Source organism: Callionymus lyra, chromosome 4 (assembly GCF_982586985.1).
Source record: "Callionymus lyra chromosome 4, fCalLyr1.hap1.1, whole genome shotgun sequence".
Classification (NCBI taxonomy): Eukaryota; Metazoa; Chordata; class Actinopteri; order Syngnathiformes; family Callionymidae; genus Callionymus; species Callionymus lyra.
The window spans coordinates 21,858,803-21,876,451 of record NC_141821.1 but is presented as its reverse complement, the minus strand read 5'-3'; the positions used below and the strand labels follow the sequence as shown (position 1 = coordinate 21,876,451).

General features: G+C 37.7%; 2 protein-coding genes across 2 annotated transcripts in view; both read left to right on the top strand.

Moving 5' to 3' along the window:
- The window catches only part of LOC148082090 (delta-type opioid receptor-like), a 9,211-nt gene extending 457 nt beyond the window's left edge, over positions 1-8,754 (top strand). Inside the window, exons 2-4 of the mRNA XM_087788118.1 lie at positions 1-12; positions 3,200-3,552; positions 7,867-8,754. The exon at positions 1-12 is cut by the window's left edge and continues 243 nt beyond it. Of these exons, the coding sequence (XP_087644244.1) occupies positions 1-12; positions 3,200-3,552; positions 7,867-8,396 (895 nt within the window). The 3' untranslated portion in view covers positions 8,397-8,754. The remainder of the gene's footprint in view (positions 13-3,199; positions 3,553-7,866) is intronic.
- Positions 8,755-12,526: 3,772 nt separating this feature from the next.
- Positions 12,527-15,509, top strand: chmp5b (charged multivesicular body protein 5b). The gene is made up of 8 exons (XM_087789192.1): positions 12,527-12,688; positions 13,370-13,474; positions 14,232-14,278; positions 14,356-14,449; positions 14,543-14,614; positions 14,681-14,789; positions 15,077-15,189; positions 15,256-15,509. The coding sequence occupies exons 1-8, from the start codon at positions 12,620-12,622 to the stop codon at positions 15,301-15,303; spliced, it is 657 nt and encodes a 218-aa protein (XP_087645318.1). The 5' UTR covers positions 12,527-12,619; the 3' UTR covers positions 15,304-15,509.
- The last annotated feature ends 2,140 nt before the right edge of the window (positions 15,510-17,649 follow it).

Below are 17,649 nucleotides of genomic sequence, written 5' to 3'. Positions count from 1 at the left end.
CGTCATCATCAGGTGAGCCTCACGCCATGGTCGATCATGGAGAATCCTAAATGGATTTGAATTGGTAGATGTTTCATTTTTTATTTAAGTGTATAATGGTGGGTTTGGAGGTGAGGGAAATCAAATATCCAACCTTGTGCCCCCCCATCCCTTTCTCTTTCTCTGTACCATGTGTGTGTGTGAGAAGTGTAATTGAAAACATTAAATAATAATAATAAAGCACAGTAAGGTACCCATTTTTACAATATGCACTTCAAGCTATTTACTCTGATGTCACAATACATACTGTCAAATGGCTCTATGTGGCCCTCAGGACTGCACTATATGTTTAAGTGTATGATTTGTTTTTTTGTACATCGTGTCATTGAAAGCAGTTATTAGTGATAAACTAGATCAGAACCTGAATCATAGGCCTTTACAGTGCAGTAATGTGATATTATAAAAACAAGCTCACAATTTATTGTATATTGTTCAAATTATACTGTATTGAAATACAAATTATAAAGTAACAAAGGGCCCTTCGAGGGACAAAAAAGAGAGACAACCGAGACAATTTAAAAGAAGGAAAGAAAATAAATAAATCACTCAAAAAAGATGTTTAATAATAATAATAATATGGAAGTTATATTTAAAATTTAAGTAGTAATTAATTTGAATATATATATACAGTATATATATGTTTTTTTCTTCATTAAACACAGTATGATTTGAGACATTTAATTGGATTTAGAACATGTAACAAAGCAAAGAAACTATAAAAATAGTAATGCTAAGTCAGCTCATAGCATTGTACTGCTGGTCATGTTAAGTTGGCACATAGTACGGTAGATCCTTGGTTAGGGCTAAGCGCTCTGACTAAGACCCTGTTCATACTAAGCCTATCCGGTTGAAAAGTCTCTTCATAATCAGCAGGTTCAACCGGCTAAAACCTCTTGTCTTCATACTCGCTTGACATATCCGGCTTAACAAGCTTTTGTTGGTCATGTTTGGAAAATTATGTGTAATCGAGGAAGAGATCGCTCGCGCCGGGTCGTCATGACAAGAAAGCGTCACAGAGAAATGATGTATGCTTCGCTCGCCGTTGCAGCTTCACTGAACGCCTCTACAACCGAGAGAATGTTTGGGGAACGCAGCGGTCACTGGTGGGAAAGAGATGTGCTTTAGAAAGTTTCAGATGCAAAGTGGAAGGAAAACTTTAGAATGACAAAAGTGACATTTGACTATCTGTGCGACAGGCTATGACCCCGGAAGTATGACGTCAATCGGAACCGGCTAAGACCCTGTTCATACTAAGTCTATCGTAACCGGTTGAATAGACCAGGGGTGCCTAACCTAAGCCTAGTATGAACGCAAATCAAGCGGTTATTTAAGGGTTTGAACCAGTTGAGCAAAAACCACCTTGGGAGAAGGTTTTGAAAGAGTTTTCTCGGATTCGCCGTGGCGAAAACCATGCTGTGATTGTTAAGGACTAGTTCTTAAAGGCAAGAAAGGCAAAGAATAGGACCATGAGTGGAAAGTTTCCTGAGACCTCTTCAGCTAATAAAGAACGGTTAACTAGCTCTGCTGTCCAGAATTATTTATTCCTTTTTCTGTATCAATGAAATAAACCAACTCAGGCATGACTTTTTATTGACATTTGATTTGAATATGTCTTCATTGTGAACTTGGCATAAATATTGAATTTCACTTTTGCATATGTTATAATAAGGCATCTTTCCACTCGCGAGTGGAAATTCCCAGAGGACAGACTCACATGAAGGCGTTGAGCAGCATCAATTCACCTTGTATGAGAGACACAGCTCATTTCCAAAACAGCTGCTATAAGAAATGGTCATCATCAGGGTTTGACAAAGATTCAACCCATACTCTGTGCATCATTCTAGCAAGTTGCTGCGCCGTCGTGTTAATAACCACTTCGCACCTCATCCCTCTTGATTTACGATGAAAGTGAGCAGTTAGTCTTGCGTGAGACGCAGCAGCTAAATCAGACTAATGAGTCGACTGTTGGCGTCAGTTTCACCACATTCCTATTCAAGATCAGCAGGATTTACTGTATATTTGGAGAGGAAATGGACTCTCCTCTCGCTGCCGTGGCTAATATACAGTAGTGTCTCCATCTGCTGCTCCTGTCATTGGTCAGGTGTTATATGGCTCGGGGGCCAAATCTGGGCTGCCAAGTCATTTTCTGTGGCCTGCAGAATGGTAGGTTCAAATCAGAGTAGATTAACGTTCATGTTAATAGCATGACCTTTAAATGCATCAGTTTAGAATAATATGTTTAACATAGTGGAACAAATGCAGAGATAATAAAGATATATTCAGCCTCCAAGAATAAAAGCATTTTACTGTAACGTAAGAAGAGACAATTCATCCCTGGAGCAGATTCGGATTATTATGCAGGAAATTGTAATGTAAATTGAAAAGAAAAGTGCAACAACAGTGCTGTACCATGAAATTCAGATTAACAGCTCCACACAACACAATACAATACATGGAAAAAGAAGAATAAATAAAACCCATTTGGCCCATGAAATAAAATTGTTCAACTCTTTTTTTTTATTTTTTAGGAAATGTTGATTATCTTAAAAGCACAAATGAATAAATGTTCGTTCTTCAGATTACCATTCCCAATATTTTCTGGAAGGATTTTTCCTTTTCTGTAAGAACTGCAGCATTAGCCCCTTGTTTTTCCCACTGAGCATCACTCTCTTATTAATATAAACATAAGATTTTGCTTATAATTTCCAAAAGGAACAGATTACTCTGAAAATAATCCCAGCTCTTGAGGGCGTGTATAAAATGAATGAATTTCTATCACTTTAAGGAAAATAAACTATGTGAAATGCTCTGTGCATAAAAAGTGTTCTCTTATATTTTTTTTGTATCAAACAAATGTCAGTAAGTTTTTAATTATATCTGATGTTCTTAAATGTGATGTTGAAGGTAGTCGGGACAAAGATCCGCCAACAGTTAATGTTGTTGACGGAAAATACAAAGTAAATGGATGAACAAGATAATTATATATGATGTTCCCGATGAGCAACGTAATGATGGACCTTGAGTCTAATAAGCCTCACAATACATACATACATGGTCGCGCACAAATGGCTGATGTTTAATTCATGGTAGTCGGCAGGGAAGGGTAAAGATGATGGACAGTTCATCATGATGGTTACATAAACGTCCTTGTGTCTGACAGGTACACAAAGATGAAGACGGCCACCAACATTTATATCTTCAACCTTGCGCTGGCCGACGCCCTGGTCACCACCACCATGCCCTTCCAGAGCACCGACTACCTGCTGAACACTTGGCCCTTCGGTCAGGTGGTCTGCAAGGTCTTCATCTCCATCGACTACTACAACATGTTCATCAGCATCTTCACTCTGACCATGATGAGCGTGGACCGCTACGTGGCCGTCTGTCACCCGGTGAAGGCCCTGGACTTCCGAACTCCGGCCAAAGCCAAAATGATCAACGTCTGCATCTGGTTGTTGTCTTCGGCCGCCGGGATTCCCGCCTTCGTCCTGGGAGGCACGCAAACGAACAGCGGTGAGATCTCACCCACTCAGGACTTATTTTAAAAACAATATTATTACAATACAATTACAAAACAGTACGATTTAACTTGCCCTTGTACCACACTCATGTTCTATCAGTATTTTTTTAGGGCTAAATTGTGTTAATTCTGATTTACATAACTACAATTTAACTAAGATAATTCCATTGAAGACTAATGATAACGAAAGGTTGAAATGGTTTTTATTGAATAATTGAAATTTTCTAAATAAATCGAGACTCAAAAGACTAAAAAGCTTGGCAATATTTTACCAACATGTATATATTGAATTTAAAATTCTATATGAAATTTAATTAGAAGGATTATTATTATAAGGATATAAAACTCTGTGGACGGTGCACGGAGGAGCGATCGCCTCACAACAAGAAGGTTGCCGGTTCGCCTTCAGGTCGGGTGGGAGCCAACCTTTGACCTTTCTGGGTGTGTATGTTCACCCCGTGTTGCGTGGGTTTACTCCAGGCACTCCGGTTATCTCCCACAGTCCAAAACATACAGAGGTTGATTGGGAAATTGTTCGTAGGTATGAGTGTGTGAATGGTTGTGTGCCCAAAGGAACTGGGACAGTCTCCAGCCCCCTTCTGCGATCCCCATAAGGGATTCAGCAGCATAGAAAAGGAATGAATGAATGAATGAATGAAACTATGTGTAAAAAAGAAGATTTGAAAATATTACATTTCTTTATGAAACTATTCTAGGAAAAGAATAAAACCCAGCGATATAGACATTATTGAATTCATTTATTTTATATATATACATATATATATATATATTAATCAGTAAATAAAATGTTTTATTCCAATAAATAAATTCAACATTTAAAATATTACATTTAGCAATTCAATATTCTGATGGCACTGATGTACCTCCATCTATTTATAACTGATTTTATATATTTAATTATAATTATACCGTATTTTACTAGCAACAAACAACTGCAACAACAAATGTTTGTATTAGATCCATGATGATACACAAGTGCTTTGCTGTGGAATCTCTATCCGTTCACTTGAAAAACCTTTTGTTCTCTTGTTCACGCACCTGCTTGAAGTAAACACATCTTCTCGTTCAAGGATTTTCCTCCTTCTTTCCCAACTTTCATTGAGTCTTTACGTGCATTAATGTTTCAGCACCCTGATGAATTGTTTACGTCTATAATCTCAGCTACCTTTAAAAAAAGCCTGGTCAACGGCAAAGCTTGGATTTTTGTGGCTCACAAACTTTGAGGCTTTACTTTTACCCTCGTGTTATCTCAGGGTCTAGGTGACCTGAAGGCCTGAAAAGTTAAACTTCACCTTGACCTCGAGACAAACACAAGGGATAACTCAGTATGATAAATAAATGAACCATTTAAAGCCTAGTTTGTTTGAGATCTTGTGAGCCACAACAAATGAACTCAGCAGGCTATACTGTTGCCCCTGGCCTTGACTTTGACAGTTCACTGTCAACACAGTCCAAAAAGAATTCAACAGCTAGTAGCAATATAAGAAGTGAAAAGATGAGTGAAGGTGTGAGGGAATGGAGGAAGAGGAGAAGTTTTATTTGTTTGACCGGGAGCCAAAGGAGCTGCTGGAGAAAATAAATTGTATAATTGATTGAGTGGATTGTTTTTCGGAGGCTGTTTGGGGAGTTGAACAGTTGTTTTGGTTTAAGCATAGACTTTAGGGTCTGTTCTATGTTGCGCCCAAGACATAAGAATGTTTCTTCGCTATATTGCGCATCATTTAATCTGGTTTCACCACATCACAGATCCTTGGGTGTGAGTGTCTTCAATTACTGCGGATGCTTCGCTATATCGTGGGATTACGGGATGCGCAATTTACATTTAACACGGGATGCTATTGGCTAACAGACAAACGTGGACCACTCAGGGCATGAGTTCTGTATCCTGATTGGCTTGCTTGTGAATGTCTGTCGAGTATTTTGTGGATACCGGAGATACACCACCTGACGCCAAACTATGAAGCTCAGTTTAATAAATTGCACAATTAAAGGGTTAGTTCACCCAAAATTCAAACTTTTCTACGCACCTTTATGCCAACTAAGGGTTGGGATTATTTTCAGAGTAATCTTTATAGGTGAAAAATGTATGTTCACTGTAATGTAGCGACGGGTGCTACTTAAAAACATCCAAATACCTCTGTACTGCTCATATGTAACATCCATCTTCTGTTGAAGCCTTGGCAAGAAAAATTGTTCCTGAAAAAATGAAATAAGCCTATATTTTTTACGCTTTTTTGTAACAGACATTTAAAGAATAACAAGCGATATGAAACGGAAGTACTACAGGTAATATCGCAAGTGCTTCCAGAGCGGATACAGTCAACTGTCTACACTGGAAGCACTCGCAATATTACCCAGAACAATTCTTTTTGTCAAGGCTTCAATAAAAGATAGACATTAAATACGAGCAGTACGAAGGTTTATGGATGTTTATAAGTGTCTTTTTGGAGGAAGTTCAACCTAAGCCTCTTGCATCTAAAACTAGATCTGAAACTAGATCACCTTCAATATATGTTGATATTGTAATCAACATGTCAAACTCAAGCTTGAGAACCAAATCATACTTGCCAAGTCGTTTTTCGTGTCATGCAAGACTGTTTAAAGGTCTAATCAATAGAGCTGGGTATTGACTTTGGTTCTATAGAGGCACCGATCGAATTAGTAATGAGTAATAGAAACAAGCTTCAACACCCACGTGTGATCAAATCTTGATGATTTGTACATTTTTCTGAAGAAAAATTGTGATAAAGTGATAAAGAAAATAAACATCAGATTAAAGAAACTGAAAAATGTAACTCAAGATTTGCACTATGTAAGTCAGTCATTTTTATTTGTATAGCGCTTTTCCAGACCAGGGTCACAAAGCGCTTAAACAATCAAAACAATATTCAATTAAGTATATACTTTAAAGGTCAAGATAAAACTGATAACACAACAGGAGTTCCAGAAAATCAAGGAAAAGCCTGAACAAATAAAAAGGTCTTAAGATGTTTCTTAAAGGAGTCAGTAGATCCATCAAGCGCAAAGAGAGAGGAAGATCGTTCCAAAGCTGTGTGATGTTCTTCTTTCTCCTTTGGTATCCAATAAAGTTTCATTCAGGAACCGGTATCGAAATGAAGTTATCGATATCATTACCAGTATCAAACATTTTCGATTTTCCCAGGCCCTACTAATCAATTCTAGTTTATTGTTCATCCTTTCAGGAACTGATGGCGGAAAATTAAATGCAAGTTAGAAAAGCCTGTGTTTGCGGTGTGAAAGGAGTATAATTGACGTTTTGTGACATTTACACCAGAGATGATGTTTGTGTGTGTGTCAAACTATTGTAAGTGGTTGAATTAATCAATATGACCTCAAAAGAAAATCCAGCTTTATTGTAACAGGATGAGGACACTAAGGGAATGATCAATAACGTATCACTCACCAAGTGGGCTTTGGTTCGATATAAATGAAAGACAGAATTTGATTTCCTGTAGACCATCAGTGAGACGGATGTGTGGGGCATATTCAAATGTGAACAGTCAGCAACAGAGATTCATTCGTTTTCCAAGCAAAATTATTTTTTATGAGAGTTTCGAGAGCACTTAAGATGAATATATCAACATTAATAAACAAATTACTTGTTTATTTAGTTAATGACTCTTGGTTGCCAAACTTTGGAGGAACATACAACAGGCTAACAAGTAGTTTATTATGGTTAATTACTGCTAATATGCTGCTAATCCACATATGAAAACTGATTTAATTGTTGTGATATAATTTCCCTCGTCTGGAGTTCTACTTTGTGTATAATGGTGTCGTCATAGGATAGCCATTTTTTTCATCACAGAAGGTCCACCTTCCCTTTCACTCTGAAACTCTGATCAAAGACAGCCACTTATCAAGAGAATCAAATGCATTATACCCTTCACACGTGGACATTTCGAAGTAAATCAAATGAGAATGAAAGCTGTGAGTGAAGTGGTGCACAGGTTCAAAGGGTCTTCACTGAGGAAAAATATAGGCTCTTGGGAGGAATAATTGGAGGAGAAATGATCTCTCAAAGCTTCTTTCCAAAGAGGCAGATTTGTTATTTCTGCACAAATCATTTATTGTAATAGCAGGAACCTGAATTTTCAGTGCAGAGACATCCATTAGTGACACTTTACCATCCCTGTATGGATGATTCGGACGAGAATCTTCCCGCTTGAGTGCAGTTTCAAAACAGATCGGCAAATTATTCTCAAAGTGGTTTTTTATTCTTGATCGAGACAAAAGGGCATTTCTGCTGTGTTTTCCTCCTATAGACATCACCGAGTGTGCCCTGCAGTTCCCGGAGCCGTATGTGTACTGGGACACGCTGATGAAGATCTGCGTGTTCGTGTTCGCCTTCGTGGTGCCCGTCCTCATCATCACCGTCTGCTACTCCCTCATGGTCCTGAGGCTGAAGAGCGTCCGGATGTTGTCCGGCTCCCGCGAGAAAGATCGGAACCTGCGTCGCATCACCAGGCTGGTGGTGGTGGTGGTGGCCGTGTTCGTGGTGTGCTGGACGCCCATCCACATTTTCATCCTGGTCAAGGCGCTCGCCACCGTCCCCGAGACCACCGCCATCATGGCCGCCTACTTCTTCTGCGTGGCTCTGGGCTACACCAACAGCAGCCTCAACCCGGTCCTCTACGCCTTCCTGGACGAGAACTTCAAACGCTGCTTTAAGGATTTTTGTCTGACGGCCAAGCTGAAGGGGGAGAAGGTGGCGGGGAGTAAAAAGGGCGCCGGCATGGTGCGGGAAACCGCCATCCCCCTTCAGAACCCAGACGAGACTAGTAGGCCCACATGACTAGCGGTGGAACTGTCGTCAGTGTCCCACATAGGAAAGGAAGACTCACATGAACTCGGCCTGACGCACATCACCTCAGAAATGTAGACTCTGCCTTTGTGTTTGATGGTATTTTAGTAACAGAAAAAACACAAATGTAACTTGACTATTCGAGAGATTAAAAATCCTATTTTTGTAAACCACCTCTGACAAAAAGCCCTTTGAATTTCTCCTCCCTTATTGTGATATCATAGAGAAGGTATATTCTTTGTTACCACCCCATAGCACAAGAGCTCTTCATTTTAGACGTACCGTATTTATCGTATTATGAGGCGCAACAACTATAAATGGGTCTCTTCATGGATAAATTGCAGTAGATTATAAGGTATCTGAGTACCGTCCTATCATTTAAAGGTCAGTAACAATGACTGGAATAAATATATAATTTGCATTGGACTATAAAGCGCACAGATTTTCTTTTTAGAACGTTTTATGACTTTAATTTTGCCTTGTAGTACAAAAGATATGGTAATTCAAACATTTATTACAAAACATTCAAGTTGTGAATATGTCTTAATCTGATATTGGAAATTAAAGATTTGTTACGTAGTTTGATATTTACAAAATTTAGATTTTAATCTTCAAAATATACAAAGATAAAAAGTGGTACTGAAAGACTGCAGCTAACAGTGTTAGCTACTGGCTAACTAGCAAGTACTGTATATTCAATTGGCGGTGTGAGGAAAAACTTCCTTTTATAAGGCAGAAACCTCAAGCAGAACCAGACTCAGTGCTGATGGCCTCCTTCTGTGACTGGCTGGGAGGGTGGATGGATGGAGAAAAGAGTAAGGGAGGATACAGTGAGAGAAAAGAGGAGTGAGTAGAGCAGGAGAGTGTAATTCATGATTAATTGTAGTCCATCATTTTATTTATTTTTGAATTTTGATCAAAATGTTTTATTTTTATTTTAAAAAAGGGTGTTCCTCTCATTTTGAAGCTCTTTTCCAACCCTTCTCTCTTTTGTCTCGACAGCCCATCATAACAGCCACAGCAACCCCCGCATTACAGGGTCTAATAATAGTCAGACAAGAAAATCACTCAAATTGCGTTGGACTCTCTCACCTCCTGAGACGGTTTTATTAATGTCAGTTTCTGTCTTCTTAAGAAACAGTGTCTTTGAAATATGAAGATTTTGTAAGAGGTGGTATGTCAAACTACAGGGTACTTTTATTGTTGAGCAAGATGACGTTAGGATTAAAGTTAGATTATTTATCATCGGGTTTAAATAATCAAATTTAAAATAAGTATATTGTGTTATTATTGTACATTTTACATGTTCTTGTTACCTACGTTTTTGACACATTTTTAAGAGCTCATGAAGGGGACCAGACACAAAAGGCATCAGTTTCGGACCTCTTTTGTTTTTCCACATTTGATTGAATGAATGAGGCACGAGCGAAAAGCTAAGCACCTGTTGATCAAGTATGTTAGCATATCAGGAGCCGTACTGTATTTCAAACCGGTGTCATTGATTATATGTACTTGTTTGTTTACATCAAGCTTAAACAATATCCTCCACACGGATGATTGTTCTAATTACATTTACACATTGATTCGTCATAAAGATTTGCCAAGTGTGCCTTTAACAGTCCAGGATGTTTGCAGAGGGAGTGTAAATCAGTAAGCACATATAAAGTCGTATACATATTTAAACGCGCCTGTGGCGCTCGCATGATTCCACTGATCTCCAAAATAAATCGATGTTGCAAGTGAAACGTGTGCTGACTCATGAAAGAAAAAAAGGGCGCCAAGAGGGAGACCTTTTGAAAGATAAAATCCTGGACTTAATGTGCATTAAAAATTGAAAGAGGGCTTTAAACTTTAAATCTGCAACGCTCGGATTTGGAGTTTCTTACTGTATGTTATATATCTGAGTCACATCTGCTGTATATTTTAGCTTTAACTTCATTTAAAGAGTTTGTACTGTCAGTGTTCGTGCACAGTGTTGTTTGTTGAGTATCTGTTTTTTTGGACAGTAAAAGAACTTTTCACCAAGGTGTGACCTGTGTTGTAGCATGTTGATGTATAGTTATTGCAACATTGGCTGCCTGATGCCTGAGCTGCTCTCTGTTGAGTCGAATGTTTAAAGTGTGACGCCGTATTGTAAAAAAAAAATAAATGTCACCTGTAATTTAACAATGTCAAGACAATAAAATAAGTTTCCACAGTCTCTGCGGTTTGCTCATTAAAAGTGATGCCGGGGACACTAATACTGACAGTTGTTTTCTATTTTAATGATTGACTGGTAATTAAACAGGAAGCAGAAACATCATTTGAGGGTGATCGAAAAATATGCTGCTCTCAGTTATGTGTTTTTCAAGAAAATATTTTGTAAAACAAGAGATGGTTTCAAGGCCATGCACTTGTTAGTTTCTATTCAAATTCTCCAAGATGACGTAAAATATCAGCCTTGGGAGCTGTTCTAGAACACATCAATGTTCATTTTTGTTTCGTTCGTTTGTAACCAAATAAGGTGTATTTTATTTGCTTAGATGTGCTGTATCCATCCATCCATCCATCCATCCATCCATCCATCCATCCATCCATCCATCCATCCATCCATCCATCCATCCATCCATCCATCCATCCATCCATCCATCCATCCATCCATCCATCCATCCATCCATCCATCCATCCATCCATCCATCCATCCATCCATCCATCCATCGCTCCATCCATCCATCCATCCATCCATCCATCCATCCATCCATCCATCCATCCATCCATCCATCCATCCATCCATCCATCCATCCATCCATCCATCCATCTATTGTAATCTAGAACACCATGAAAATCAACTGTGTCCATTATCAACATTCACTGAGTATTTTTTGGAATCTTTTGCCTTTTCAACTTATTCCAAAAAACAGACAAACAGATAAGTGCAGACAGAAAGGTAATCCTCCTGATGGACTGAATCTCCGGCAGTTCATCTGAATCATGTTTTATTGTGCATCACACAATCCTGGAGAAGTCCGGCTGGGATAGATGCCAAGGACATGCGTCAAACAGCTTTTTCCCAGAGATGCTTTTATCTTTTCTGGGAGTTCAACAAAATGGAATCGACCCCCAGCTCGTTGTCACTAAAGTGTTTTGTGTGATATTTTGACCCCGAGGGAGGATGAAAGGTGACGAAATAACTGAAGGTTGACCTCGGCTGTCAGTGAAAATGTCTGTTTTCACTATAGGTGTCGGAAAATAGTCAAGCAGAGGACGGATTGTTTAGCAAACAAAGCAAGGTAAATCTGTTTATCCTGACAAGATTAATGGTGTTTTGAATATATTTGTGAGTTCTTATTAAAAATAAATCAGTAAAATGATCCAGAAAATGAGATATACGCTTAAACATTCTTGTTACATTTTTTCATTAGTTTGTGTCAACAAAAGAATGTAGTTGACGTATAAAAAAAAACTATTTTTACAGTCACATAGACTTCAAGTCTGTTCTGTCACTGTGACTCTACAAAAACATTTCATGAAAACAATTGTTCAGTTCAAGATCATTTCAGCGACAGGGAAATTATTAAGACAACGACATAGGGTTAAATATAATATCGAAATATCAAAGAATAAAGAGAGAAGCTAAGCAAACCCCAACATATCAAAACAGCAAAATTATTCATTTGTCAGCGTTTGTCGTCACTATTTTTGGTTCTGGCGCTGAATCAACAGAACCGAGCCAAAACCCACGTTTCTATTGTCGTGCAGCGCCCTCTACAGGAACATTGTTATACAGTAGACCAAGCACAAGAAATTATATTGTCGACCGACTCATTGCTTTATTAGGATGTTTTTTAAGAATTTCTTGTAGTGCTTCACTTTCTTTAGTAAAAAGAAAGCGTTACCAAAGAACGTAAAATTAAAACAATATTTATTATTTATGTTTTAATTATAATAGATAAACAGAAAAAGATATATATTTTATAATCTTAATATATATATTGAAAAAAATATAATAATCCATGGGCAGATTTAAAAAAAAAAAAGGGTTTAAATTTTGGTTTAAAGTTTGGATATTATCGTCAGAGAACGTATGTGGGCGTGGCCAAGCAGGTATTATTTATCACGTGACATCATTGACGTCACCACTGACCGTCTTCCTTCCTGGAGTTTCTCCGCAGCTGTTGTTGTGACTGACAGCGAACCGACTTTCTTCTAGTTCGTCGAGACACTATTTTACAAATATGAATCGCATCTTTGGAAAGGGGAAAGCCAAGGGTCCCCCACCGAATCTTGGCGACTGCATTGGAAGTGTATGTATTGTCCTTTTAAAAAACTTTTCTATGGTAGAAAGTAAACAAAGATGGAAGCCATCGGCTAACTGGCCAGCTAGCCAGAAACTTTCGCTAGCAGATAACTTTACCCGTCAAACAATCATTTGTAAAACGAAGAAAAGTTAGTTATAGAAATACGTTTTCTTTAAAATCGTCGTCGCCTTAATGTTTTATATAAGAACGACAATAGAAGTGTTTATTCTGTCAATGAATCAGCATTTTTATCATTTCTTAGAGTCTAGTCACAAGAATTTGACAGAAGAGGCCTCCAGTAACCGGTCCAACTGGTTACTATACATAGAAAGACTATTATAAGTTAGCTGACGTTGACTTGGTTATTACGTAATTCATGAATCAAAATGCTGTGATTTCTTGTTGTGTGTGAAGGGTTTGGTCGGAGGCACAATATCCGGAAGTTGGATACTTCACGTTGTTATTGCCACGGTTTTAAATAAAGTTATTTATAGAAAGGATATCTATAGTATGGTTAAGTTAAGTCGAAGTTATTCCATATTGTAAATGCCATCAGAAGATGTTGGTTCCAATAATGTGATGTGAGACAAAACACACACTATTGAAATTAGGCTCTATTTTTCTTATCACCTTTATTATTGATACTCTTTATAACATGAATGACTAATACTTCTGTTGATCTCCAAGGTTGATTCCAGAGCTGAATCTGTTGACAAGAAAATAGCCAGACTAGATGCCGAGCTGGTAAAATACAAGGACCAGATGAAGAAGATGAGAGATGGGCCTTCGAAGGTAAGATGACGAACACCATTCTGGTTTTAATAGTGTCAGTTTAGAGTAATAATGAAGTGGCTACTTTCAAAGGTGATGACACAGTTTGGAGTAACTGTTGACACTTGAACTGAAGGTTACGCTTTTCCGTTTATAATGTAATGTCACATACTTTTAAAATGCCAAAAATAATCTGTTAATATAGTCCAATATTTTGTATATATGTTAAACTATAAGAAAAAATAACACTACTACGTAATCAAAAGAATATTGCTAAAAATTGTAAATTCAAACTTGAGGATGGTCACACATGTGTATGTGCTGTAATCTCTAAACATTTTAATTGTATGTTTGTTGTTGTGGGATAAAATGTGTTTGTAGTTAAACTAACGTTACCCAAAATATACAGTATTGTGAGGTTACAAAATTGAGAGGGTAAAAACTAAAGCTTTTACTACTGATTTACTACCCTTGTATACAGTCAAGTGTTTCTTTGTTTTAATTTTATTCAAATTTATAAACAATAAAGTGTCTAGTCATAACAAAGTGGCCTCAAGGCACTTAACAGTTTCAGCTAACAATATATAAGAGAAGAGAAAAATGGACCTTGTAAAATTACAGCAGCCAGTGGTGATATAAAAAACTTACTTTAACAGCCTGAGGGTGATGGAGGGTGGATGAGAAGGTGAGGCGGGCAGAGTAAATGGAACAATGTCGATTTTTACCTCAATTCATCAAACATTTCTCACTGTAAATCACCTCTAATCCTCTTTTCCAGAACATGGTCAAGCAGAAGGCCTTGAGAATTCTAAAGCAGAAGAGAATGTAAGCAGACTCTTTGAATGCCACTAGGTTCAAGTGGAGAGTTTTCCTGATGTGTTTTTTCTCTCTTCCTCCTGTAGGTATGAAGGTCAGAGAGATAACCTGATGCAGCAGTCGTTCAACATGGAACAAGCAAACTACACCATCCAGACGCTTAAAGACACAAAAACAACGGTGAGGTTAATTCTGTAAATATTTGGTTCCTCTACAAACCCTTTTTTTTATTTTTTTTTAACAAATGTAATACATTTCCCTGGATTCTCGCAGGTGGATGCCATGAAGACTGGTCTGAAAGACATGAAAAAAGCCTACAAGAACATTAAAATTGATAAAATTGAGGTGAGATGCTGAGTGTGTGGACACTTGTGTACAGTTGAGTTGTCAATATTAACTTTTCACTCACAGGATCTTCAAGATGAGATGGAGGACATGATGGAGGATGCCAATGACATCCAGGAAGCGATGGGGAGAAGCTATGGTACTCCAGACATCGATGAGGACGACTTGGAAGCAGGTGGGTTGTTTTAATTTCTCCTTTTCGCTTTTTGTCGTTATTTTTGCATCTTCTGTTGAAACGAATACCGTCAAGATTTTAAGTGTTCTCAAAGTTTTGACAAATGAGTGATCCTTTAAACAGGTGACTAAGAGGAAACATTTTAGTAATACATCTATAAAAGTGCCTTATTTAGTAGATTGGGAAAGATGTTAGATTTGTTGTCCACTCTGTCACTCGTACAACGAATGGATTCTTTCACCTCATGACTAAACAACGGCTGATCATGAGTCTCATTGTGTCCTCAGAGCTGGACGCCCTGGGCGACGAGCTCCTGATGGACGACGACAGCTCGTACCTGGACGAAGCCTCGACTGCTCCAACCATCCCAGAGGGTTTGCCCGAGGAGAAGTCCAACAGGGTACGTAGATGTCCAGATGGTTTCTCTTTGCTCTGGCGGATGACTAACACCAGTTTCTTTGTTCAGGACGGCGTACTCGTGGACGAGTTCGGTCTCCCGCAGATCCCTGCTTGAAAATAACACTCCTGCTTTTACATGTATAATACTTTTTTATTTATCCGCCGACTCTCAAAGCCTTTGAGATTTACTCTTTTGCTGACCAATGATTGACATGTGGTTGGGTTTCTTGTTTTAGGTAATTACAGATGATTCTTCTCTCCACTGTACAGTTTCTACAGCTTTGTCTGCCTCTCTTTAATAAAGGATATATTTTCCAATTATCCTTTTCAAAGTGATTGATCTGATGTTTCGGTGATAGTAATGGTTGATCGGAAGATTCACTTATTTTGTAGATGATCGCCTACTTTGACCTTGGTTAGGAGTTTATCATCAATTATGGACCGTAATCTGTAAGAGGAAATGATCATCTGTTTTTCAACAAACGTATTTTTAAGACAAAAAAATAAATGTTGCCAAGTTATCATGATCTGCTTTTACTTCTTTCTTTTCGTTCAATTTTTGATAAAGAAATGATAATTTGGCCTTCATTCTCTTCACTCATTGTATTTTAAAATAACCCGGTAAGCCCTGAACACCCCCTCAATAACTGATGGAAAAGCTGTTCAAATTAATTCCTTTCAGATACTGGCTCAGTCTTCAAGTTTAAATTGCATGTCTCACTGTCCCTTGTTCACATTAACTTATGTAAACTATTGGTCTTTACGAACCCTGATTGCAACGAGCCATTCATTTCTCTGAATTCTGAAAAACATTTTCATGAATACATTTTCTTAATAATAGTAACCGCTGAACTAAAATACACCTTATTTTCTTAACATTACATAAGGTTTACATTTGCTTAAGACTTTGGACTAAAATCATGTCCCAGTGGCTTCAACACAGTATGTCTAAAATATTTAACGTTAACATATAAAATATTTTGATTATTTGAATCCTGAAGAATAAACTATTATATATATTTATATGAAGATCAGTGTTTTTGTGTATGGCTAGAGCATTTGAACATGTATAATAACATGCAATAGATTATACTTTTGATTCTCTTCATATATTATTTTAATTGTATTTTCGGGTTCAAAACAATCAATAGCTTGCTTGGCTGCTTCTTTCCATTGTAGTTTCTTGGTGTTGGAGTTAATTCCCTTCTGTCCGTCGATGCACAGAGCTGCCAATCAAACAAACTCTTGACACTTTAATCATTGCTCCCGAATGGTCGTAATGGTTGAATAAACACCATAAAAACCTCACTGTTTTTACTGCCAGGCAGCACATTTCTTTCTCTGTCAAATTTGATCTCTGCGTCTGAGACTCCAGCTGCTGTCCTGGCTACAGGAAGGTCTTGATATGGTACTTGGGAGGATCATTTTGCCACTTAATCAATTTGAAGTCAGTTTATTTTGAAGAAAAATCAAGAAAAAAGAAATTGAAGTAAAACCTGCATTACCCTTCAGGACACTCCAACGCAGTACAGTTCATTCACTTCTTCTGAAACAGATGATTCCAATGGATTTCCGCTTATAAAGCTTAAGTACAATATATTATCTCACTGACACTAAATAAGTTGTATATAAGTGTTTAAGTTAATACTTTTTAGGAGTTTAAGTTGATATGAGATCTAAATTTATGTATTTAGTTTGAAATAAAATACTCATGTTATGTTGAGAAGACAGTTGGTTTCATGAGTTCTCTAAGACCTTCTCCTTGGACCACCAGATGGCAACCATAAAAAGTCATTTTTAATCTATTGTCTCGCAACATTTCTTTCATAGTAAGTATATATATATATACTTTGTGATCTCTTGAGCCTTAAAGTAGAAAGTCGACAATCAAAGTGCGTCACTTAATGCAACTAAATAACTCAGTTGAATTCTTAAATACAAAACATTTTGACAATCTTTTTCCATTTGACAGCTCTGTTCATTAATTTGATTTTGATCAGTTAACGCTTTAATGCACGCACATTACACATTCCTAACAGTAGGGGAGCCAAAAACGTGTTCAATCTTCCCTAGAGCTTTAAATGGAATAATTGTACTTATGAAAGAGTTCAATAAAACTCAGTTGATGGTGCCAGGTTTAATTGAATTGTTGGTCAGAGCCAAGGTTTGTAAAGCAGAAAGTGTGTCTCATGTCCACAAGTTGATAGAGCTCTCTTTCTCTCGAGCAGTCATTAAGAATCAAACCAACTGTTCCGTTAGAATGTCATTGAACCCCTATGTCCTCATTTCCTGGAGTGAGACTCCCCAGGTGGCATTATCCAAGCCCTGCTGCAATTATCAGTCTTCTTCCAGTGTAAACAGTTGCAGTTGATTGACATCAGCTACAAACTCAAGACTCTGGCAAAGTTTAAGGATTGATTGACTATCAAAAGCATTAAATAGCATTATAGGTCAGACTTAC